This window comes from Dipodomys merriami, unplaced genomic scaffold (genome assembly GCF_024711535.1).
Source record: "Dipodomys merriami isolate MVZ:Mamm:240054 unplaced genomic scaffold, mDipMer1.0.p SCAF_8, whole genome shotgun sequence".
Classification (NCBI taxonomy): domain Eukaryota; kingdom Metazoa; phylum Chordata; class Mammalia; order Rodentia; family Heteromyidae; genus Dipodomys; species Dipodomys merriami.
In genome coordinates this window covers 62,534,225-62,558,325 of record NW_027206401.1, presented here as the reverse complement: position 1 = coordinate 62,558,325, position 24,101 = coordinate 62,534,225, and the positions used below count along the sequence as shown (strand labels likewise).

Below are 24,101 nucleotides of genomic sequence, written 5' to 3'. Positions count from 1 at the left end.
AGAGAAGATAATGGCATCTAAAGAGGAAAAACAGAAAACTAAGTAGCAACCTAAGAGAAGCAACAGTCTAAGATCAGATTACTCTCAAGCAATAAGAGAAGCTAGAAGGGTAGAGCAGTGTCTTCAAAGTAGTTGAAGAAAAAGACCTTTACTTTAAAATTATGATGTGTAGTCAATCCTTAAAATAATGTGAGGGTTAGGGGGCATTTTAAACTAGGCATGGTGGTGTATGCTTGTAATCCCAGCGTTTGGGAGGCTGAGGTCGGAGGATCCTGAGTTTGAGACCTGTCTCAAGTACAAGAGTGGGTTCTAGGTCAGCAGGGGTGGGAGGAGGCAGGTATTTTAGACGTTAACTGAGAAATGTTATCTTTAATATGCTGTTTCTAAGGTTCATGTTTTAGGGAGAGATCCAGTAAACAAGAGTAAGCTGGGGAGCAGGAGACGCCCAGGGTGGATGACAGAGGGAGTCACCAGGAGAAGAGAGGTGCAGCAGACTGAGAACAGCCAGTGCGGACTGCAGAGCAGACCTGCCAGTAAAATTGGAGACATTGTCTGGGTACAAAAATGTTTCAAAACTAGTGATAAGAACATAGTGGACCTGACAGAGATGTTGAAGTCTTAAGGCAGATTCAAAGTGAGGTGACTAACTGCAGAAAAAAGTACTATAAAAGAGAACTGTAGCTGGGGGCCAGTGGCTCACGCCTGTAATCCTAGCTACTCAGGAGGCTGAGATCTGAGGATCACAGTTCAAAGCCAGCCCAGGCAGGAAAGTCCGTGAGACTTATCTCCAACAAACCACTAGAAAGCTGGAAGTAGTGCTTTGGCTCAAGTGGTAGAGCGCTAGCCTTGAGCAGAATTGCTGAGGGATAGTGCCCAGGCCCAGAGTTCAAGCACCACAACCAACAACAAAAAACGAGAACTGTAATCATGGTACACCACACTTTGCTCTATATTCTTTCTTAAACAACAGCTGGTGTTCTAAATATTAAGATGTAACTATATAACAGAAGGTAAGATATATAACATCAAAGTATGCCTAAAACTTAAAATCAAATAAACTGTCTGAGATAATGGAAACTTTTCTTTTTTTTTTTTGGTGCTAGTCCTGGGGTTTGAACTCAGGGCCTGAGCATTTTTGCTCAAGGCTAGGGCTCTAGCACTTGAGCCTCATCTCCACTTCCAGGTTTGTTTTTGTTTTTGTTTTTTGTTTTTTGGTGGTTAATTGGAGTTTTTAAAGTCTCATGGACTTTTCTGTCCAGGTGGACTTCAAACCATGATCCTCAGATCTCAGCCTCCTGACTAGCAAGGATTATAGATGTGAGCTACCAGTGCCTGGCAACAGAGAAAAACTTTCAGAGTCAAGGTGATTATCTCTGAGGAGGAAAGGAAGGTAGGAAGGTTCGGGCAGGGACAACTCCCTTTCAGCAAGAAGCATTTAGAACTTACTGATACTTGAAATTGTGTCACATGTTATTTTGATGAGTTTAATAGATATATAAAAGCAAATGATACAAAAAAAAAAGCAAATAACATCACCATGGTCTGATTTGTTTTTAGACAATATATTTATTTGGAAATTTCAAATGACATTAGGAGAAATGTGATTCTTTTAGGTTTACTGGATGGTTCCTAAAACATTTCACCAGACCATCCAAACTTCATCACACAGCTAGTAACAGCAGCACTTCTTCAGCCCCCACCCCCACCCCACCCCCTCAAGCTTGCCATGTCCTCAAAGAGCAAAACTTTACAAGGTAAACAACAAAGAAGTGCCACAGGATCTCTGAGGCAGTGTCTATCCGAGGAGGGAGGTAGTGGGCTGCTCCCCTCACCAGTCTGGCTTTTCACTTCCTGTCTCATTCATTGATTTCCCCATTCATGGCTCTCTTTCAGCTTACATTCCCCTTCCCATAATACCAAATGTAGCTAGCCTTAGCCAGTCTATCTATCTTCAGGGAACAATCTGGCCACTCCCTGATAATAACAGATGCTCCTTAGTATTATAAGTCTTGCCATGTCAGAGACTAATATAGATGTAACAATTAATTTTAAATAAATGACATTTTTACCAAATCAATGCATAAATTAAAACTTATACTCACTGACCGTTTAAAACTGAGTACTACCCATTAGGAACAACATTGAGACTTAAGTATAGCAAAATTAATTTTGTTCATTTTTATTAGTGCAGAACATACTAGCAGGATGTTAACTTTACTATTCTATAAACGTATTACTTGACTCTTCTTAAATGATTATTAGGTAGTACAGTTATTTTTCCAGTTTATTTTCCAACTGCCTTATAATACCAATAAAATGTCTTAGCTTTTACTTATTGAATAATTCCTTCAACTGAGAGACATTTCATGTCAAAATATTTCCTGACAAATGATACATTTCTCTCCAGCTCTCTACTTAACCTCGGTTAAAATGTAAGACTGTGATACACGAATATGACATCAGTGTTTCCAAAACAAAAATAATCAGCAATAAATGTCTTCCTTTTTTCCCATGCTTCCCAGAGACTATATGAGACCACTTTCTTCCACAGCCATCCCTTGGTGCTCAAACAACGGGAGGCAGGTGAGAACAAAGGCCACCTATGTCCTGGCAAACAGACCACACTCCTGCCCTGTGTTAAGAGTCCACGATCTCCACAGATGTGAAAGTGTGGGAAGAGTGCTTTCACTCTTCCTCAACAGAATCCTTGCTCCTTTGGTTAGAAAAGAGGTGGAGAATAATAGTCCCTCTCTGGAAAGCTTGGAAAAAACCTCTCTCCGTTCATGAACTGTTCCAGAAAATAAAACTGGTATGTGCAAGAGACAATTTTCACGAAAAGAAAAACAGAAAAACAACAACAAGAAGCATGCTGAAAAGACTGACAAAAAAAGACTACTTTTTAGATTAAAAAAGAAGACTACTTTTAGGTAAGGAACAGTCTATGTACTCACAAAGTGTAGAGTAACCATACATCAAGTAACTCATGCAACAATATTTTCTGAAGTTAAAAGTTACTACGAATTACAAGTTCTTTTAACTGAATTCTGTGTTATACAAAACTGAACAATTGTGGCACATTTCTACTATGAACTATATCATTTTTAAAGTAGATATTATTCAAAATTGATACATTACCCAGACCTTCTGATTGAAAATATAACTGAAGGAAATCATTACAAATCCTGCATAAGCAAGCATACTTCTGCATAAACATGAGTTACTTTAGGTATATAAAAAAGAAATTTCAGTGAGTCATCTGATTCACACATTTTCATGCATATGGAAAAATATTTTACATTCACTTCAAGAATTAAGTTCCATAGCAAACAAATTACAGCATTTATTCAATAAAGGATATTAAAATAATTCCAGTTAGTAGAAAATAACTTCATAATTTATCATGTACATAATCCAAATCCCTACAATTTGTAGGAAATTTCTAGAACATCTGTTTAAAGTACATCTTAGGAAAACTAACCAAAACAATTACAATCTTAACTAAAGAAAATATGTATACATATCCACATTTGACCTGTATGCCAAAATTGAATAGAGAGGAAATTAGAATTCCAAAAATGTGTACACTATAATATTAGTACTTAAGCCAAAAACACTTACCTGCCAGTTAAGCACAGCTTGAGGTATTTCCAATGCGGACGTGATTTTCTTAATGTTAAATACACAAGAATGGGACACCATTGAGCATTTATGTGGGGTTTACAGTTGAGAGGGAAGAGGATGCTCTGTCAAGCAATACCCACCTCACCTATGTTCTTGTCTTCCCTTACAATGTGTAAAGCCTCAAGGGAAAGGACTGGGTATAAAAACATTTCAAGTGAGTTGGGATTCCCAACAGCCACATTTGAAATTCTTCTATTCAAGACCTTTTCCATCTCCCTAGACATAAACATTCATTTCTAGGCCATATGAGGCAAGCATGTCCTTTGAATTCAAAGCTAAGCTTAACAACAAAAAAATAACCTGTACGTAATGGATAAATTGAATAGACTGATACCATCTTTGAATACAAAGGTGGCACTTTAAGCCTTCACACAAGACACAAGAAAATGGTGAAGTGTTTTATTTAGATTTGGTCTGTCTTCATCGTTTCCTAATTCTGAATTGTGAAAGGTTATCAAGTCATGACACTCATACATCTTGTAATCCTTTCTCTTCACACACTGGGCACACATATACACATCATATGTCAATATAATATTATTAACACAGCATAAACATTTAAGCAGTAGACGCATTTCACTTGAAAGAGGCTCTATGCATCATGTGGCTGGTCCCAATAAAAGGCAAACACCAGAATGCTATGTAAGCAGTTACAGTGTTGATATGATCAATATAGCTAATTTTTATAATACCCGTCCAATACTTTGGTAAGTCATTCTAGGTAAGAAGCAAAGGACAAAGATTTTCTTTTAAAAAAGAAAACTTATGTGCCAACTTCAAAATGACATACTAACCAGACATCAGCATTCAAAAGCTAGGTTGAACAGGACTGGCCTCACGCACATGCAATAGATCTGTTTTCAGAATATAAAATTATATGGTAATGTCAGCAGTATTACTACTGTTTCTGTATTTATGATTAATTACTAGCAGTACAACTCCCAGAAGGAAAGAGATGGATCCAACAGTGATGTAAGCAATCCCCAAAAATGGATTTTTTCCTCCCATCCATGAAATAGTGGTCAAGATCATCCGTTTTCGACCATCAAAAGAATGGACCGGGTAATCTGAAGAGGGTATAGGAAAATGTTTCCATCTCTAATTATTTCATGCATAAAACATACATTTGTATAATTCGATAACATATGCTCATAAGTTCCAAATCATTAAAAAATTATACTGTTATCTAAAGGGCTAATTTAACAAATTACCATTTGTTGTTGTTGCTGTTGTTCTGCTTTTGTTTTTGTTTTACAGCCTTGGAGATCAAACCCAGGCCTTGTACATGCAAGGCAACACTTTAGCTCTGAGCTCTTAAATGTCCCAGCCCCAATCTAGCAAATTACATTAGTTTAATTTTAAAGCAGTAAAAGCCAAAACAATCAAATTAAGGTTTATAAAGTTCCTCGGTTGGTTTTGCCTTTTTTTTTTTTTTTGGTCAGTCATGGGGCTTGAACTCTGGGCCTGAATACTGTCCCTCAGCTCTTCAGCTCAAGGCAAGTGCTCTACGACTTAAGCTACAGTGCTACTTCTGGTTTTCTGGTGATTTATTGGAGATAAGAGTTTCACAGACTTTCCTGCCCTGGCTGGCTTTGAACCTCAATCCTCAGATCTCAGCCTCCTGAGTAGCTAGGATTACAGGCGTGAGCCACCGGCGCCCAGCAGTTTTGCCTTCATTAAACAGAAGTTAAAGGCTTCACAGTCATGTAACATGAAAAAAAAAAAAAAACTTCAAATAACCAGCAGTAAAGCCCAAATGGACAGAATGACAGGCTTGGAGGGAGAGGTGGAAGGTTGGGAGGAAGGAAAGGAAGAATCAAGAAACTGGCAGTCTCTGTAAACTCAAGGAACATATGGGAGAGTATAGTCATGAGCTGGGCTCTGGTGACTTATCCCTGTAATCTTAGCTGTCTGAGAGGCTGAGACTGGATCACGGTTAAAGGCCAGGCTAGGCATATATGTAAGACCCCCTTCTCAACCAACGGCTGGTCGCACTGGTACACACTCATCCTCTTGGCTAGGTGAGAGGGTAACGTTGGAAAGACCTCAGTTCCAGACAAGCATCAACAGAGGTCAAGCAATTATATGTCAGTGGAAGAAACGGCATGGAGACATGTACCTGCTGAAACATAAATAAGAGGATCACACCAGGGCACATACCCAGGCAAGAAGCAAAAGGCTAATTGAAAAACAACAGCCAGGGCAAAAAGGGTTAGAGAATGGCACAGTGATTAGAGAACCACTGGGTCCAAACCCTAGTATAACCAAAAATAACTTCTAAAAAAAAAAAGTATCCTTAAGAGACTGAGAGGGCTCTGAGCACAGGGTCACAAAGCAGGAGCTCTAAAACAACATTAACATTCCATTAACATAACCATTTACACCTATATTAATCTCTGTCTCCCAAACCTAAAAAGATGGGTTAGAATCTAGTAGTTTCTACCTTACAACCTCTATTTTAATAAATCTTGATGGCCTAGAGACCCATAATGTGTCCTGTCAATGTCTGAGATATCATTTTCTTCCTTTTTTTTTTTTTTTTTTGGTAGGTCATGGGGCTTGAACTCTGGGCCTAGGCACTGTCCCTGAGCTCTTCAGCTCAAGGCTAGCACTCTACCACTTGAGCCATAGCACCATCTCTGGTTTTCTGGTGGTTCATTGGAGATAAAAGTCAGGCTGACTTTGAACTTCGATCCTCAGATTTCAGTCTCATGAGCAGCTAGAATTACAGGCGTGAGCCACCAACACCCAGCTGAGATATCTTTTTCTTGACAGTTCTCCCAGTACTTGGGACTCAGCTACAGACTTCCTGAATGTACACCATCTTCTAATTAAGAGCTTCCCTTACTATGCTGTGTATTAGGCTATACTTTGGTATTACATCTAGATCTAGCTAATTGTGTTAGAGCTGTCCTCTATTTTGGCTATTCCCTCAGGATTATGTTCTTTCTATCAGGGTCTGAATTGAGCCTGTGTGTTCCTATGTGCAACATTAAGAATCTAGGATCCAAAAATAATCCTTATTTGAAGTTGGCCTATTAATTTAGCATTTACCAATCCACTACAAAATTTTATAGCTCATTAAAAGTCTATGAAAATAAACAATTTGAATATCAGCAAACATTTAAATTATTAAAATCTGAGCCAGGTACTGGTAAGTCATGCGCCTATAATTCTAGCTACTCAGGAGGCTGGAGAGCTGAGAATCAAATTGCAGAGCCAGACAAGAGAGACAAATCTGAGAGACTCTTATCTTCAATTAATCGGCAAAAAGGCAGAATTGGAGGTGTGGCACAAGTACTCCAGACATGAGCAAAAAAAATCCAAGTGAAAGCACCAGTCCCTGAGCCCAAGCCTCGGTTCCAGCACAAAAAATAAACAAACAAGTAAATAAGGGGAGGGAGGGAGGGAGGGAGGGAGGGAGGAAGGAAGGAAATTTAGAAATCATTACAGTATATTTAATGATAGGATAAAAAATTTAAAATGTAAGGACCTTGTTTAGCATAAAGGGAGCTGCCCAATATTTCCCCCCCCCCAAAAAAACCCCAAAACTGTATCTATGTATACATGGATTGATCTGACTAACTAGCTAAGTGAACTAGATAGGCATACAGAGTATGGCGGTGGTCAGTGCCCTAGCCATGCCCTCTAACTCTTCTAATTACTACCTGTATATCCCAGCCAGCTACTTAATTACTCTAGGCTCCTATATTCGTGTCTCTATGGAAGGATATCTACCTCATATTACTGCTTGAGTCAAATAAAATAATGCTTAGTATACTATTAACATACCGTAAGAATGAAATATGTTCTTATCAGTACTGAAAGTGAATCTAAGTTTTATTAAGTACAAAAATACAGGTAAGAGGCTAGGGATAGTGCATGTTTACCACATTCAAGGACCTGGGTCTGATACCCAGCACCATATAAACAAACAAAAACCTCTAGTAATAAAACTGTTTTGATATTATGAACAGATCAGTAATTATTACCTATTTTTATGTGAATAAGCATATGTGCTGATGTTTAATAGCCTTCCAAAAATCTATTCAAACAACTCAATGTTCCTAATGTCTACTCAGTATGATATATTCACTGCCTGTTGTTTTAAACTCAATTATAGTAAAGCAAGTATCTATATTTTAAGTAATTTTACCAAATGATATGCTTGAAAATACTACAAAATATTCAAAATTCAAGACATTTCTATAAGATACAAATTAGGAATAATCTTGTACATACACATACTCATAAAAATTCAAACTAAAGCACACAGTAACAAGCCACATAACTGAGATATGGCTGCATAAACTCCTTTCAAACTCTATGAATTTGAATACATAACCAAAAAAGGATACTGTATGTGATATTCAAATAGTATCGTCCAGCTGGCAATGTTGGATGTAAATCGTTTTTCCGTTCTATAAGACGATATAGCTTACGAAAAGTAGGTAATGCTGCAGTACGCATCCAAACCATAAAATCCTCATTTATGAATCCATTATTATCTTCCTCAGAATCTAGCATGTATACTGGTTTAAGCCAGTTTACTGGCTTTGTTGTCCCTTAAAGAGTGGATGAGGGAATGAGGAAACAAAATATTAAGAGGGTCAATAAAAACTTACTCTATTAAAATTAAAATGCACAATACTAAATCTTATTACTTAATTTCAAAATTATAAAAAATTTATCTTCTAAGGAAATGTTAAAAGCTATTCTTCCTATAAGAACTGAACAAAAAAAATTAAAGATTTGGATGATATCCCAATAAAGAGAATACAACAAGGAGAATATATATGAAAAGGCAGATTACTTTAATGAAAAAAAATATGTTAAGAAATACTACATTGTGAATGAAGGCAATATAAAAATAAATTTAGATTGAAACTAGGGGACTTATATAAAGAAAGTTTGCTAGTTTTTTTTTTTTTGGTCCAGTCGTGGGGCCTGAACTCTGGGCCTGGGCACTGTCCCTCAGCTCTTCAGCTCAAGGCTAGTGCTCTACCACTTGAGCCACAAGGCCACTTCCGGCTTTTTTCTTTTTGCTTATGTGGTGCTGAGGAATCGAACCCAGGGCCTCAGGCATGCAAGGCAAGCGCTCTTCCACTGAGCCACCTTCCCAGCCCCAATTTTGCTAGTTTTTAACAGATGATAGCTGAGGGGCTGGGAAGGTGGCTTAGTGGTAGAGTGCTTGCCTAGCAGGCATGAAGCCCTGAGTTCCATTCCTCAGTACCACATAAACAGAAAAAGCCAAAAGTGGTGCTGTGGCTTAAGTGGTAGAGTGCTAGCTGTGAGCAAAAAAAGCTCAGAGACAGTGCCCAGGCTCTGAGTTCATGCCCTAGGACTGGCAAAATAAAAAAAAGTTATAGCTGACAGCCTAAAATACCATATAAACTGGACTCATGATTTAAAGCAAACAATTCCTTTAGAATTTTAAGTACATTAAAACATTTAACTCACTTGGTTATGAAGTCAAGGAAAAAAATGTTGCTGTTTAGAAATTTTAAATTTGTCTAAAACTCTATAAACAGGGAAAATTTAACCTACTTCATTAAAACTCCTACTTTTCTTTTTAATGGAATATTAAATATTTTACCTTTAAATCGTTCTTCCAGGCTTCCTGATCCAGGAGGATTTCTGAATTTCACATTTTTATCTGTCCACCAAGCAATACCTTTCTTTTTCAAAGGAATAAGTGTAGGTACAGGGTCAGATTCATTGGCAAGCAGAAACAATTCTAACGTATCTAAATAGAAGAAAAGGAAAATATGACTAATATCCACTAAAGATCCACAATGCCTGCTTTATTCTACATGAAATGAGATTCTGATATCGCTCCTAAAACAGAAGTCACGTAAGTGTATGGCTCACATCTGCTCTTCATTTAGATGTGAATTCACTATGGCCCCTTTATTATTCTACATGGGCTTCCCCTTCATTACAGATCTAAGTCACAGAAATGTGATTGTTTTAATATTAACCTAAATAAAATTTCAAAGTAAATCAACTCTTTTATTCCTTTTAAAACATTGATAAGAAGCCAGAAGCTCAGGTGGCTCACACCTGTAACCCTAGTTACTCAGGCTAAGATCTGAGGATCACAGTTAGAAGCTAGCCAGAAAAGTCTTCAGGAGACTCTTATCTCCAATTAACCAATCAAAAACTGGAAGTAGAGCTATGGCTCAAAGTGATAAGAGTGCTAGCCTTGAGCAAAAGTGCTCAGGGACATCATCCTAGCCCTGACTTCAAGCCCCACAACCAACCAAAAACAAAAAAGAAAAAATATTGCTAAGAACTCATGGCTGCTTATCCATTTCCCTTTCAGCACATATAAACAATAGGTTCACATGGCTACTGCGGCTTGAAGTATATTTAGTATAAACGAGTATGTTTTGTAAGTGTATGGACCACATCAGAATTTGGGAGTTAATATGATTTAATAATATATGTATGTATATGGTATTTTAGTATTATATTTATGTTTATGTATATTTATATATAATATATATGTATTTTACATAAGTTGCCGAAAGGATCTTTTAGGTACATTGGGTTAAAGAAAATACTAAGTTTATTTCATTTGTTTCTTTTGACTATTGGAAACAATTAAATTATCTATATAGCTCTCATTTATAGTTATGTTATATTTCTACCAGGCAATGCTACTCTAAATGATCAATTACAATTCCCTTTTAATGGTATAAATAATCAAAGTCAGTAAGGAGGGCAGGTTGGCTATTATTCTCTTATATGAAATAAGAAGTAAAGTTCCTCTGCTTCATCTACTAAGAGACAGAAATCTATTCTAAAGATGAGAATGTTCAAAAGGGAGTCATAACGCATTACAAACCTCCTTTAATACCTAATCGGCATTACAAACCTCCTTTAATACCTAATCAGGTAGTCATCTTGAAGCTGAATTTCTCAATTTCATTCTTATATACGTATATCAAATCTGTCCTAAGATTATTCAAATTGTTATAATGATGTTTATTTGTATCGATATCTCTAACATACCATTAAACATGCTGTTGGCAATAGCTCCACAAGGAGCGATGGGTTTGTCTTCATTTCTTCGATAAGGTTCACATTCCTTACTAGGATTCTGGTTTTTGGAAGAAAAAGAGAAAAATTATTACCTCAGCATATGGAAGATTATGAGTTTCCTTCAATACTGATTAAAAAATTCAATACCTGTGTTTTCCCACTTGTAATGTATACATCAGAAAGTATGTATTGAAAACAGACTATAAATAACTACACATTGAAAGAACTGGGGGCATGGCTCAAATGGTAGACTACATGCCTTACAACAAATGAGAATTCCTTAATTCAAGCCCTTCCCAAATTAATAGTGCTAACCTTGACTCAAAATATATCCTTAATATTACTGTATTATCTTTTGGGTTCCTCCATCCTCTGATACTGGGGGTAGAACTCAGGACTTTGTGTTTGCTAGGCAGGTGCTCTACCATTTGAACCATGTCCCCATCCCTTTCTGCTCTGGTTATTTTTGAGATGGGAGGGCTCACTTTTGCTCTGGCCAGCCTGAACAGGGATACTCATTTACACTTCTTGGTGTAGCTGGGATGACCAGGTGCACATCACTATCCCAGCCTTTGTGGCTGAGATTAGGTTTTACAAACTTTCTGTCTGGGCTGACCTGGAAGCTTGATCATATCTATCATATCATATCAATATCTACCTCCCAAGGAGCTAAATTACAGGTGAGGGCCACCACGGGCAGCCCTCTATTGCCTTTTTAATGCAGCATTTATTTGCATATAATGTTACATAAGCATATATCCAATTATTGTCTTTTTACTCTCATATTTACGACAAACTCACAACCACAGACTTTTTCTGTCAGAAAAATTATGAAATGATCAACCAACAATCCAGTTATAATAAAGGGAAGCTCGACAGGAAATGTACTCATTACCTTGCTCATGTAACTGTAACCTCTCTGTACAGTATTCTTACAATAAAAAAGTACAAAAAATAATAATAAAGGGAAGCAGAAGCTGGGTGCCAGTGGCTTATGCCTATAATCCTAGCTACTTAGGAGGTTGATATCTGAGGATAGCAGTTTGAAGTCAGCCCAGGCAGAAAAGCCCAGGAGACTCTTATCTCCAGTGAACTCAAAACTGGAAGTGGTGTTGTGGCTCTGTGGCTCAAAGTGGCAGAGAGCTAGTCTTGAGCAAAAGAGGTCAGGGACAGCACCTAGGCTCCAAGTTCAAGCCCTACAACTGACAAAAAGTATCAAAATAAAAGTAAGAATAAAAAATAAAGGGAAGCAGAGAAACGAGTTTATAGTGGTTTTAAACAATTCCTCTGATTAAAGTGAGCCTAATTTATAAGGTATATGCCAAACTAATTTTACATTTTCTAATTCTGGATTAAATCTTGTATAGGGAAGGGAAAGGAAGGGGGAAGGGGGAAGGAAAGAGGGAAGGAAGGAAAGAGGAAAGAGGCGGAGAGAAGAGGGGAGGGGAGGGGAAGAAAGGGCAAGAAAGGGAGAGGGAGAGGAAGAGAAGGAGAAGGAAGAGGAGGAGGAGGAGGAGGAGGAGGAGGAGGAGAGGAGAGGGAGAGAGAGGGAGAGGGAGAGGGAGATGAAGAGGGAGAGGGAAAGGAAGAGGAAGAAGGAGGGGGGGGTAACAAAGAGTCAAATGCAAATTCCTGAAGCATACAAGTTTTTTTTTTGAACTCTGGGTCTGGGTGCTGTCCCTGAGCTCTTCAGTTCAAGGCTAGTGCTATACCACTTGAGTCACAGCACCACTTCTGGTTTTTTCTGCTTATGTGGTGCTGAGGAATCGAACCCAGGGCCTCATGCATGCGAGGCAAGCACTCTACCACTGAGCCACCTTCCCAGCCCATACCATTCTTTACACATCCAGGTGTTGTGGGAACAGAAAGGCTTGAGGCAGAACATCTGCCTGTCCTCCATGTTTGGTTTTGATTTAGTCTCTATGAAGGGCTCAAGGAGATGGGGTGGTTATGGGGTTAAGCTAGAGGTGTACTATTATGGTCAGGAGTAGGCCCAAGACATTCTGGGACTCCAAGCCACATAGTTCATGTCTCTACACACACAACTGACCAAGATAATCGCAACATGAAACTAACTAGACCTGAATTATATACCTTTTAGGATCATTTCACTACTGACCAAACCTGACTTGTATCTAATTCACTAAATTTAGATTTGAAGAGGCACTAGATGAGTAGAAAAAACAGGAGAGCAAATAGCAGGTATCTTAAAACATCTCTTCTATATCCGACTTCTCAGTGTTCCCCCCACCCACCCAAACCATCAACATTATAAAGACCATGAAGATAGATAATCTACAATGGGCTTAGTGCTTTCTGACTAAACTGATGAAAAGTATGTTTTAAAAGTTATTAAAGTTGGGCGTCGATGGCTCATACCTGTAATCCTAGCTGCTCAGGAGGCTGAGATCTGAGGATCACGGTTCAAAGCCAGCCCAGCAGGAAAGGTTATTATTAAATATAAACTCACATTAGGGCAAATATATTCTACCAGCTAAATTATTAGGGTTTTATTGTTGTTGTTGAAGTGGGGTCTCACTACACATGCCCAGCTGGCCTGGAACTCATTATACAGCTCAGACTGGGCTTGGCTTACAGGTATGTACCAACATGGTACTGTTGGCAACTGTAACCCCTTTATAGTAACAATAAAAACTTTTTTTTAAAGTCTATATTCATCTAAAAAATATTAGGTACCTTTTATGTGCCAAGCAGTACCCCCAGGTATTTAGTAAAATGATGAAAGTCATCCTCCTTTAGTTTATTAGCTTACAGTGAAGTTAGGAAAATATAATAAAGAACTATGTGTGCACAAATTAGACTACATGTCATGAATGCTATGGGAGTGATTTATAATGAGAGCAGGAGAAACTGCTACAAAAAGTTTGTCTTTGGAAAAAAAGCATCATAAAACAAGAGTAAGCACCAGCCATGTGAACAGCAGGCACAGGGAATAGCACATGCCTGGAAGAAAGAACCTGACATTTCTGAGGAAATCTTGGTGAATGCAACTAGAGTTTGACAAGCGGGAACATGATACAACTGGAGGCTTATGCCTGGGTCAGAACATCCTGGTATTTTTAGTCTACATGCTAATATGCTATGAGAAGATTTACAATAGGGATGTGATAGTTATATATTTTAGAGACCACTATGGCCTTTTTTTTTTGCCAGTCCTGGAGCTTGAACTCGGGGCTTACTCTGAACTTCTTTTGCTCAAGGCTAGCACTCTACCACTTGAGCCACAGTGCCACTTCTGGTTTTTTCTGTATATGTAGTACTGAGGAATTGAACCCTGGGCTTCATGCATGCTAGGCAAGCACTCCACTGAGCCACATTCCCAGCCCACCACTATGGCTTTGTTACAATAAGTCTTCCTTTGCCCTCAGTAAAGAAAGCAAGTATCTAAATAAAGGAGAAAAAAAAAACGAGGAAAAAAAATTATAAATAAATAAATTTCAAATCAACCAGTATTTCTAGGTCTTTGGACAAACCCAATCTACAATCCCAATAAAAATATCCAAATAGGTCTAGGGGGTCTCAGTGTGTCTCACAATAATTAATCATCTCATCTCCTCTGAATACAAAAATAGGATTCTATGGAGTAAATCCTCTATGAATGAAAAATACTATAGATTTTATCTAAACTCTGCATATCAGAAAGTCTCTAAACATTATTTGTATTCCTTAGTTTCTTTAGAAACAATGAAAACAGTTTGGATAACCTAAGGCTCATTCTGGCACAGCAAGTTCACCAACTCTAAGGGACTCTAAACTGCTCTGGGCTTCTGAATGTTTGCTGCAGTGGCAACAATAATATAAAATACTTAGGCATTGATTACTACTATGAAAAGTTACAGTCAAGAATCTAAAAAAATCCCCATGCAGCTGATCACATATATGGTATATAACATATGAGCACCGTTATATATTACAGACTGTGATAGACAATTTGCTCCAGGAAAGTTAGAATGAACTTGTGACTTTAAATGAGCATCATTATTCCACAATACTGTGAATTTCTGGAAATTAAGTAATCACTTAATCACAATCAAAAAAAAAAAAAAAAGAACCTTGGGGAAGGGAGGGAGGGAGGGGATGGTAGGGGGAAAACAATGGAGGGGGTAACAATGTTCAAGAGGAAGTGTACTCATTACCCCACTCATGTAACTGTAACCCTCTGTATAGTATCTTTACAATAAAAAATTTAAAAAAAAAAAAAAAATCTAAGGTAAGGCACAAAAGAGACTTTTTTTTTTTGGTCAGTTGGAGGGCTTGAACTCTGGGCCTGGGCACTATCCCTCAGCAATTCAGCTCAAGGCAAGTGCTCTACCACTTGAGCCACAGTGCCACTTCTGGTTTTCTGGGGTAACTGGAGATAAGATTCTCATGGAGTTTCCTGCCTGGGCTAGCTTCAAACTATGATCCTCAGATCTCAGCCTCCTGAGTAGCTAGGATTATAGACATGAGCCACCAGCTACTGGTCAAAGAGACTTTTTAAAAATCTAAAGCTCCGGGGCTGGGAAGGTGGCTCAGTGGTAGAGCACTTGCCTTGCATGCATGAGGCCCTGGGTTAGATCCCTCAGCACTACACAAACAAAAAGAAAAAAGCCGGAAGTGGCGCCGTGGCTCAAGTGGTAGAGCACTAGCCTTGAGCTGAAGAGCTGAGGAACAGCGCCCAAGCCCAGAGTTCAGGCCCCACAACCAGACCCCAAAAACAACAACAACAAAAAAAAGAAATCTAAAGTTCCACTCTTGCAGATGCTGACACATAAACTTGGGAGAATTCTACAATCTATACATCTCAACAGTCCAGACAGTTGTTGCTTTTTGAATTTTTTTGTGCTAGTCCTAGGGCTTGAACTCAGAGCTTAGGTGCTGTCTCTGAGCTTTTGTGCTCAAGGCTAGTGCTTTATCACTTGAGCCACAGATCCACTTCTAGCTTTTGGGGGGTTAATTAGAAATAAACATCTTATGGAGGTTCCTGCCTGAGCTAGCTTTGAATCATGATCTTCAGGTCTCAGCCTCCTGAGTAGTTAGAATTATAGGTTTGAGCTGCTGGCACCTAGCACCATACTCCATTTTAAAACACAATCTGAGAAATAAAGGCTGCTAATCCATATCCAGGTGTGGTGCACACCTATAATTCCAGATACTCAGGAGGCAAGCTATTAAGATTGTGGTCCATGGCTGGAACAGGGCAAAAGAAGTAGACCCTAAACAAAAGCAAATCAGGAGCTGGAGGTATGACTGAGGTGGTAGAACACTATTTTCCTAGCTATGAGAGGTGTGAGGCCCTAGGTTCAAAACCCTAGTACTACAAACTCCCCCCCCCACCCCCAGCCAAAAAAAAAAAAAAAACGCTAACTTACATATATCTACCTAGCATAATAAGAACAAATCTAAACAAAATACATCTGTACATCTACATTGTTAGACTGATCAAAATTCTATCACAACCAGATTGATGCAGTTAAAAATATCAGTAATGACTATGAACAAGCAGGTAGTGATATGTCCTCTAGCTGTAAGAATCTGTGCAAAGTTCAGAAAAAAAGTATATTTTAACTAAAAAACACAAACCAGAAATAACAAGTGACCCTTTAACATGAACCATGTTAACATTAGTAATTGGTTACTTCATTCTTATTTTAGATACCACACTTATATCTCTTCATTTTACTTACAAGCAATGCACTAGGATCTCCATTGAGTTGACTGTCATCTCGAGATTTCACATAACGACGATGATTTTGATAAAAGCTAGATAGTCCATAATACATAAACACATTGCCCTAGAGAAAATGAAAGGGAAGTGATTTGCATATGAAAATAACCATGTATTAGCTTTTTTTTTTTACTGTGTACAGAAAGGTAATCAGTCTAGTCTATACTAGCATACAATCTATGATAAGTACTAGAATAAATTCTATGTGCACTCAGCAACCTAAAATGGCAGACTAGGGGTGTATAGCTCAACTCCTACAGGAAGAAGAAAGAAGAAAGAAGAAAGAAGAGGAGGAGGAGGAGGAGGAAGGACAAGAAGGAAGAAGAAGGAGGAGGAGGAGAAGGAGAAGGAGAAGGAGGAGGAGGAGGAGGAGGAGGAGGAGAAGAAGGAGGAGGAAGAGGAGGAAGAGGAGGAAGAGGAGGAGGAGAAGAAGAAGAATACACTTGTAAGAAAAGATTAAGAAGGCATATTCCAAAAAACACAAGAGTAAGCTTTCAAATTCTCCTCAAAGAATTCAACGGAGTACTATGTATACATTAAAAATTAATGCTCACTGGTCACTGATGGCTTACACATACAATACTAGCTACTCAGGAAGCTGAGTTCTGAGAATCATGTTTCAAAGCCAGTTGGGGAGGCCAAGTCTCTGAGACTCTTATCACCAATAAGCTACTCAGAAAAGCCAAAAGTGACACTGTGGCTCAAGTGGTAGAGTGGTAGCCTTGAGCACAAAGAGGGTCAGGGACAGCACCCAGGCCCTGAGTTCAAGCCTCAGGACCAGCATTTAAAAACAAACAAAAAAACCTCTAAATGAAATCTAGTAGTCCACTCTGAGACACTTTAAAATATTCTCAAATCCAGATTGGTCTTTGTCCAATTAGCAACAATGTTTGAGAAGGCAAATGCCCAAACCTTTCACTTATTGTCTAAGTAAATTCCAAGCTGAAATTCAAAACTTTCTTGGGGGGGGGGGGGAGGAGGCTGGGAAGGGATGTGAAGGGTAAACAAAGGAGGAGGCTGCAATGTTTGATAAGAAATGTACTCACTATCTTGCCCATGTAATTGTAACCCCTCTGTACAGTATGTTCACAAAAAATTAAAATTAAAATTTTTAAAAAAAAGAAAACTTTCTTAGGAGGCAGGATATCAAAATTACATCACAGAAGCAAGATAAACATACTTTGTGAAATAAAAATCATCTCTATTAAGTAAATTCAATTTGTAAACTGAGAAAGGTCCTTTCAATGAATATGCAACCAAATAATTTAAGTTCCCTGAAAAGGCTTTACTTCAAAGTTTTGAAGAACCTACAGAAGAATGAATCTGAGGTTGATCATTCTTGCAGAAGTTCTGAAATAAATGCTTTTGAGTGGGAAGGAGACTAAGTTTCTAAACCACCCCAAGTCTCTTATTGCTTCAATTCTGCCTACAGTGACAAAAGCAAAATTTACTACATCTTTGCAGTTTATCACATTCAAAAGACATGTGATTGCATTATTTCTGTTGAAACAGTTACAATATTAAACTCTTCACTTCTCAAATGAGCTTCCAACGGTTTGGGCGAAGGCAGCATTGTGCATTAATCCTGGTGTAAAAGCAGCTATAACCACCAGATGGCAACCATCTATTATAGTAAAAGGCGAAAGATTTATACGATCTGAAGAGAAACCAAAGTGTGCAACCATCTATTATAGTATCAAAATACTCAAGTTCTACCATCACAAAGCAAAATGCAGAAAAATTTAAAAAGTTAGCATGCATTCCATCCGTTTTTCTCACTGAACAATAATTTTTCAAGGTTAATTTGCAAATAGCAGTAAAAAAACTAGTCTTTCCATGCCTATTCTGTCCTTTACTAGATACTCTGTCATTAAGAATAGAAGAGCATCATTAATAAACACATATACAAAAAAAAGCAGACAGATAAGACATGAGGAGGGTGTGTGATTTGGGGTGTATTCCCCAAATACAAAATATCAATATACAAACATGGGTGGAGAAGTGGGGGAGGATCCAATTACCAAAATACAAAAGGTCTTTAAACTTTTCTAAGTTTTTGCATTTTGGGTAATGTTTCATATCTCACAAAAAGTAATTCAATTAAATAATGAGAATATCAGTACTTTGCTAAAGTAAACATTTTATAATTAAAAGTATGCAAAACAATTTGAGAATTTTTAAATAAAAGTAGACAAAGATATAAACATTACAACCAGGTGCTGGTGGCTCATGCCTGTTATCCTAGCTGCTCAGGAGGCTGAGACCTGACGATCACGGTTCAAAGTCAGCCCAGGCAGGAACATCCGTGAGACTCTTTTATCTCCAATTAACTACCAGAAAACTAGAAGTGGCACTGTGGCTCAAGTGGTAGAGCACTAGCTTTGAGCTGAAGAACTGAGGGGCAGCATCCAGGCCCAGAGTTCAAGCCCCACAACCAACAAAAAAAATAAATAAAAAATAAACATTACAATTTGTATAGCTGTAAATTTTCCACTAACAAACTATATTAAATTTTGTCTACAAAATAAAAGTCAAATAAATATATTTAACTATTAGCAAAATGCAACATCCAAGTACATAAAACAATCTTGCCCAAAAGAGTATATTATATGGATTCCAATCAATTAAATTGAGTTTTCTAAAAAAACAAACAACTGCTACGACAAAAACCCTTAGTTTTAAAAGTACAATATGGTAATGTTTTAAAGCCTGGCTTTTCTAACACAAACCTCAAATGACTTTTCCAGTGTGAAGTTGATGGTACAAATGCAAGGTGTCACTTCTGGAGACAAACATTTATGGCAGGGACTGGAAGGCTCTGTTCCGGTATAATCAATCTGTAAGATAAAAAGGTAAGTAAGCACTTCCTTGTAGAAAGAGGATGCCTAAGACACTCTAAAATAACCTGCTATTCAAGGAAAAAAAAACAGTCCAATAAAGCAACCTAGAGCCAGGCATAAACTGCTGTTAAGGTCATCTATTGGTTTCGACATATGAGGAATTAAACACTAAAATAAGCCTTATTGTTCTTTTCTTGGCTGGTCTTTCCAATCAAGTTATCTGTCTCTCTCTTTTCCCCTCTCCCTTCCTCCTCCCTCTCTCTCTCTGTCCTTTTTACCAAAACAAATACATTTAGGCTTATAGTCATAAACATATAACATTCAAAACGCTTGACATATGAGGCTATAAACTACTAAACCACTAATATATCTTTATATATACTCTTTGTCCTTAGTTCCTAGCAGGAAGCTGGCCACTAGCATTTACCAGGTAACTGGAGAACCTTTGTTACACATAAGCCCCTTGATTCATACCAGAATTTATGCCAACAAGATGGGGCGTGAGTCACCAGAACTTTGGCCCAGCCCAACCTCTAGGGAAGAGAGCGCCGGGCTGAGAATTTATAGTTCAACTGTGGCATGGTCAGTGTTCAATCAATCATGTGTAATCATGAAGCCCACACTTCAGACTGGACACAGGTGTAGGGCGTGTTCTGGTTGGTATACCCACTGAGATACTGAGAGGACTGTGTGCCCCAAGCACACAGAGAGGGCATGGAAGCTCCATCCCCAACTCTTTCAGATCTTACCACCAAATGAGGGTGGTGACTGAGGAGGGGGCAAGACTAAGGGGAGGAGGGATGGTCAGTCATCTCATAAGGCTTGAGTATGAAGCCAGCTGACAAGCATGAGTGGCTTGCCTAGGGACTTGATTTATGGGGGACAATCTTTCAGTCCACACATTAAAACTTGTGGCTCACACCTGTAAACCTAGCTACTCAGGAGGCTGAGAGCTGAGGATTGTGGTTTAAGCCAGTCCAGGCAGGAAAGTCTGTGAGACTCATCTCCAGTTCATCAGCAAAAAGCCAGAAGTGGAGCTATAGCTCAATAGAGCCTCAGACATAGTGCCCAGACCCTGAGTTCAAGCCCCAGAACTCGCATAAAAAATAAATAAATAAAAACTTGTGACACCTGATGGCAGGGTGATTAGTATCAAAACTTTCACCATACCAGATGGACAGGTCTGCTAAACTAAAATCCTTTTTTTCTCAATACAAATAAGAAATTCCTAGGAAATTGTTCTTTTGGAAGATTCAGTGAACTTTCCTTGATTACCGGCTGCTGATTCTAAGCAAGAGTATGGATCTAGCCCTGTCCTATCCTGAAGTCTCAACCATGTTCTGTCTTTTCACACATGGATGTGCCCTTCCTGGTATACAAACTTGGGACCCACAGGTTATAAAACTGAAGAGAAACTTTAGGCAAATAACTATGGTCTCTGTTATTGTTACACCCTGCTACAAATTGTGGAATTCTCCCTCGTGAGAATCTGTGAGGGACACACCTTAAGAGACAAAGGGAGAAATGGCTCCTTGTCCATCCTAAGCTTATAGTAGGCAGTACCAAGGCACAGGATCTAAGCTCAGTACAGTCTGGACATAAGTATCTGAATCATGAGAGACAGACACAAGAGTGGAGGTGATTATAGACCAGCAGCTAACGAAGCAGAGAAAGAGGAGGGGAGAACTCAACAGCAGCCATGGCCATTGGGCCAGACTACATTTTTAAAAGCTCTTCCATTTCCACCTGCCTCCTATCTCAATCTCCATATTCCCCATCCATTTTGACTTTGTGGAAAAGCTACCCAATGCCCCTCTAATAAATTCTTTTTCTAACCTAGACAGCAGTATGTACTTGCTGTTAACAACAACTTCTCTGAAAACTAAGTGCTTTTAAAATGTTCTTTCAGAAGGGAATAAAGAACTGGAAAGTGTTTTTAAGAGAGGTGATGAATTCAAATATTTGCCAGCTGGGCCTATTCCCATAGTGGAGGCTTGGAACCCTCTCAAATGGCAAGAGTCAGGAAATGGGCCTTCCGAACACTCTCTAATGAGGGAATCATTCATTCAGCTAATATTTAATGGGTGCCTATGTATTCTAGGCATGACAATCTAGCATAATACTTGACCGCCCAGAGCTCAGCTTCCAATAGTCTTTTAAATGGAATGAATTTTTGTGGGGTTTTTTTTTAATTATTTTTTCCAGTCCTGGACACCATCCCTGAGCTTTTTTTTTTTTTTTTTTTTTTGGTCAGTTGTGGGGCTTGAACTCTGGGCCTGGGCATTGTCCCTCAGCTCAAGGCTAGTGCTCTACCACTTGAGCCACAGCACCACTTCTGGTTTTCTGGTGGTTAACTGGAGATAAGTCTCACGGACTTTCTCCTGCCTAGGTTGGCTTTGAACTGTGATTCTCAGATCTCAGCCTCCTGAATATCTAGGATTACAGGCATAAGCCACCAACACCCGGCTTCCCTAAGCTTCTTTTGCTCAAGGCTAGCACTCTATTTGAGCCACAGCGCCACTTCCTGCCTTTTCTGTTTATGTGGTCCTGAGGAATCAGACCAGTCAGGGTTTCATGTGTGCTAGGCAAGCACATTCCCAGCCAAAATGAGTATTTTGAAAAAATAAAAATAAAAATGAGTTTTGATTTTTAAAAAATTGTTTTATCAAATACCATATAAATAGCCTCGCCTCATAGTCAGCAAGTTTCTCCAGGTCAGCTACAGAATAGATCTTACCTACAGGAACACAGTATAGTACTCATCCTTGGCTGAGAGCACAGCACACTGATGTACCCAAAAGACACATGAGTTCAAGATTTCAAGTACAGTTGACTTACAGAAAATGATCTGAGTAGGCTGGCGGCAAAGCAACTTCAAGTGGCAAAGCACCGGCCTGCCAGGCATGTATCCTTGACTTCAAATCCTAGTACTGCTAAAAAAAAATGTGATTTATGCCACTATAAATGAGCACAGGGCCATTGCAGGCCTATGCTAGTAATGCAGCATAGAAGCATCTAGAATTGTTAGTAAAGTCAGATTCTGGGAATGGATATTGTTACTCAGGGAACAGAAACACCAGCAGCATAAGAAAGCTCATGAAGACAGCAATGTATGACAGACATCAGCGAGGGGCTAGGAAGAGCAAGATCTTTCTCCAGGTGTCCTCAAGAAAATAAACATACAACTTGTATTCTAATGTCACTAGTGTGACACCACAGGAGCAAATTTCTCTGCTCTATTACTAAGTAATCTCAAGTAAAAGAGTAATTGTCCTCAAGTGAAGTAAATGTCCTGTTCTTGACTCAGAGAAGTAGTATAAGTTACAGTCTGCTACACAAAACTCAAATATGAGGGTCCAAGGCTAAACTTCCACAAAGGTTCCTATCACTAGAGACTAAGAAATCTGCACAATAAGGACCTGGTAGGAAAGAATATGGCTATGGATTTACAGAGAAGAGAAGTAAAAGGAGCATAGAAAGTACTGACATATTTTAAATGCCTTTTATTATTATTATTACTATTATTATTATTATTTAGACAAACACCACTGCGGGGGGAATCCCTTCTCTCAATACAGAAAAACAGGACAGCACCAGAGAAACCAAACTGTCCTAAAAAGCAATAACTATAGTGATCAGAGAAAGGAAAAAAAATTGCCAGGCACCAGTGGCTCATGCCTATAATCCTAGTTACTCAGGAGGCTGAGATGTGAGGACTGCAGTTGAATGTAGCCCAGGGAGAAAAAGTCTGAGAGACTTATATCCAATTAACTACTAAAAAAGGCTGGAAGTGGAGCTGTGGTTCAAGTACCAGAGTGCTAAATGTTCTCCATGAAAGAGAAAACACTATTCTTGGTCCTATAAAAACAAAGTGAGATTCAGAGATTCAATGTGACTGCCAAGTCCAAACAGCCAGTAAGTGGAAACACTTTGTTTTATAGGACTACTGAAGCAAATTTCCACAAATTAGATGTCCGGGAACAAGAGAAACACATGTGTTTCATAGTTCTGAAAGTGTAAGCCCAGTTTGGGTGTTAGCAGGGCCACATTTCCTGCTAGCACATTTCCTGCAGCTCCTTCCCAGTTTCTGGCCATGGCCAGCAACCCCTGCACTTCTTTAGCTGGCAGCTGCATCACTCCATCTCTGTCTCTGCTGTTACATGGAGTTCTCTCTGTCCTTGTCTTCACACCAATTGTGATGTGTGTCTGCTAGAGGCAAGCCAATCACACTGGATGGGAGCCCCATGAGTGACCTCATCCGAACTTGATTCCACCAGCAAAGACTCTTTCCAAATAAAGTCACATGCACAGGTACCTGGAGTTAAGATTTCAGGTCTCCTTTGGAGGATCACATTCAAACCACTCAGAAGCAGATCTGTCAAACTCCAAAATTGTTTTCTTTTCATTAGACTCCATTACTGCTTCCTCTTATATACCCCTTCAAATCATTTAAATAGAAAAGTCCATTTAAAAGACATATGTTAAAGTAAATTGGGCTCCAATGATTAATATGCTAATATTTTTAAACAGTACATCTAAAAATCTTCATTTTTGTTAAATGTAAATTAAAACCACCATCATCATTATGACAGGGTACCATCACCAAGGACCATTTTTCTTATTAGGAATTTAAAGCAGGATTTGAATTCCCTGGTATTCTCTGGTGTGCACATTCCAGGAAACCCAGTGGTTCCTGAAACTCAAGGACAATGGCAAATTCCCTACAATTTATAGATAAAGCTCAATTTATAGATTAGGCATAGGAAATAATTATAGTAGTACACTACAATGAAAAATACATGAAT

The 24,101-nt window shown here is 38.7% G+C and overlaps 1 protein-coding gene across 1 annotated transcript in view; it reads right to left on the bottom strand.

Moving 5' to 3' along the window:
* Positions 1 to 2,153: 2,153 nt before the first annotated feature.
* Positions 2,154 to 24,101, bottom strand: part of Tmem30a (transmembrane protein 30A) — a 33,925-nt gene continuing 11,977 nt past the window's right edge. The window contains exons 2-7 of the mRNA XM_070010687.1: positions 19,186 to 19,293; positions 16,416 to 16,523; positions 10,699 to 10,786; positions 9,278 to 9,427; positions 8,040 to 8,246; positions 2,154 to 4,748 (exon numbers count right to left, since the gene is read on the bottom strand). Of these exons, the coding sequence (XP_069866788.1) occupies positions 4,555 to 4,748; positions 8,040 to 8,246; positions 9,278 to 9,427; positions 10,699 to 10,786; positions 16,416 to 16,523; positions 19,186 to 19,293 (855 nt within the window). The 3' untranslated portion in view covers positions 2,154 to 4,554. The remainder of the gene's footprint in view (positions 4,749 to 8,039; positions 8,247 to 9,277; positions 9,428 to 10,698; positions 10,787 to 16,415; positions 16,524 to 19,185; positions 19,294 to 24,101) is intronic.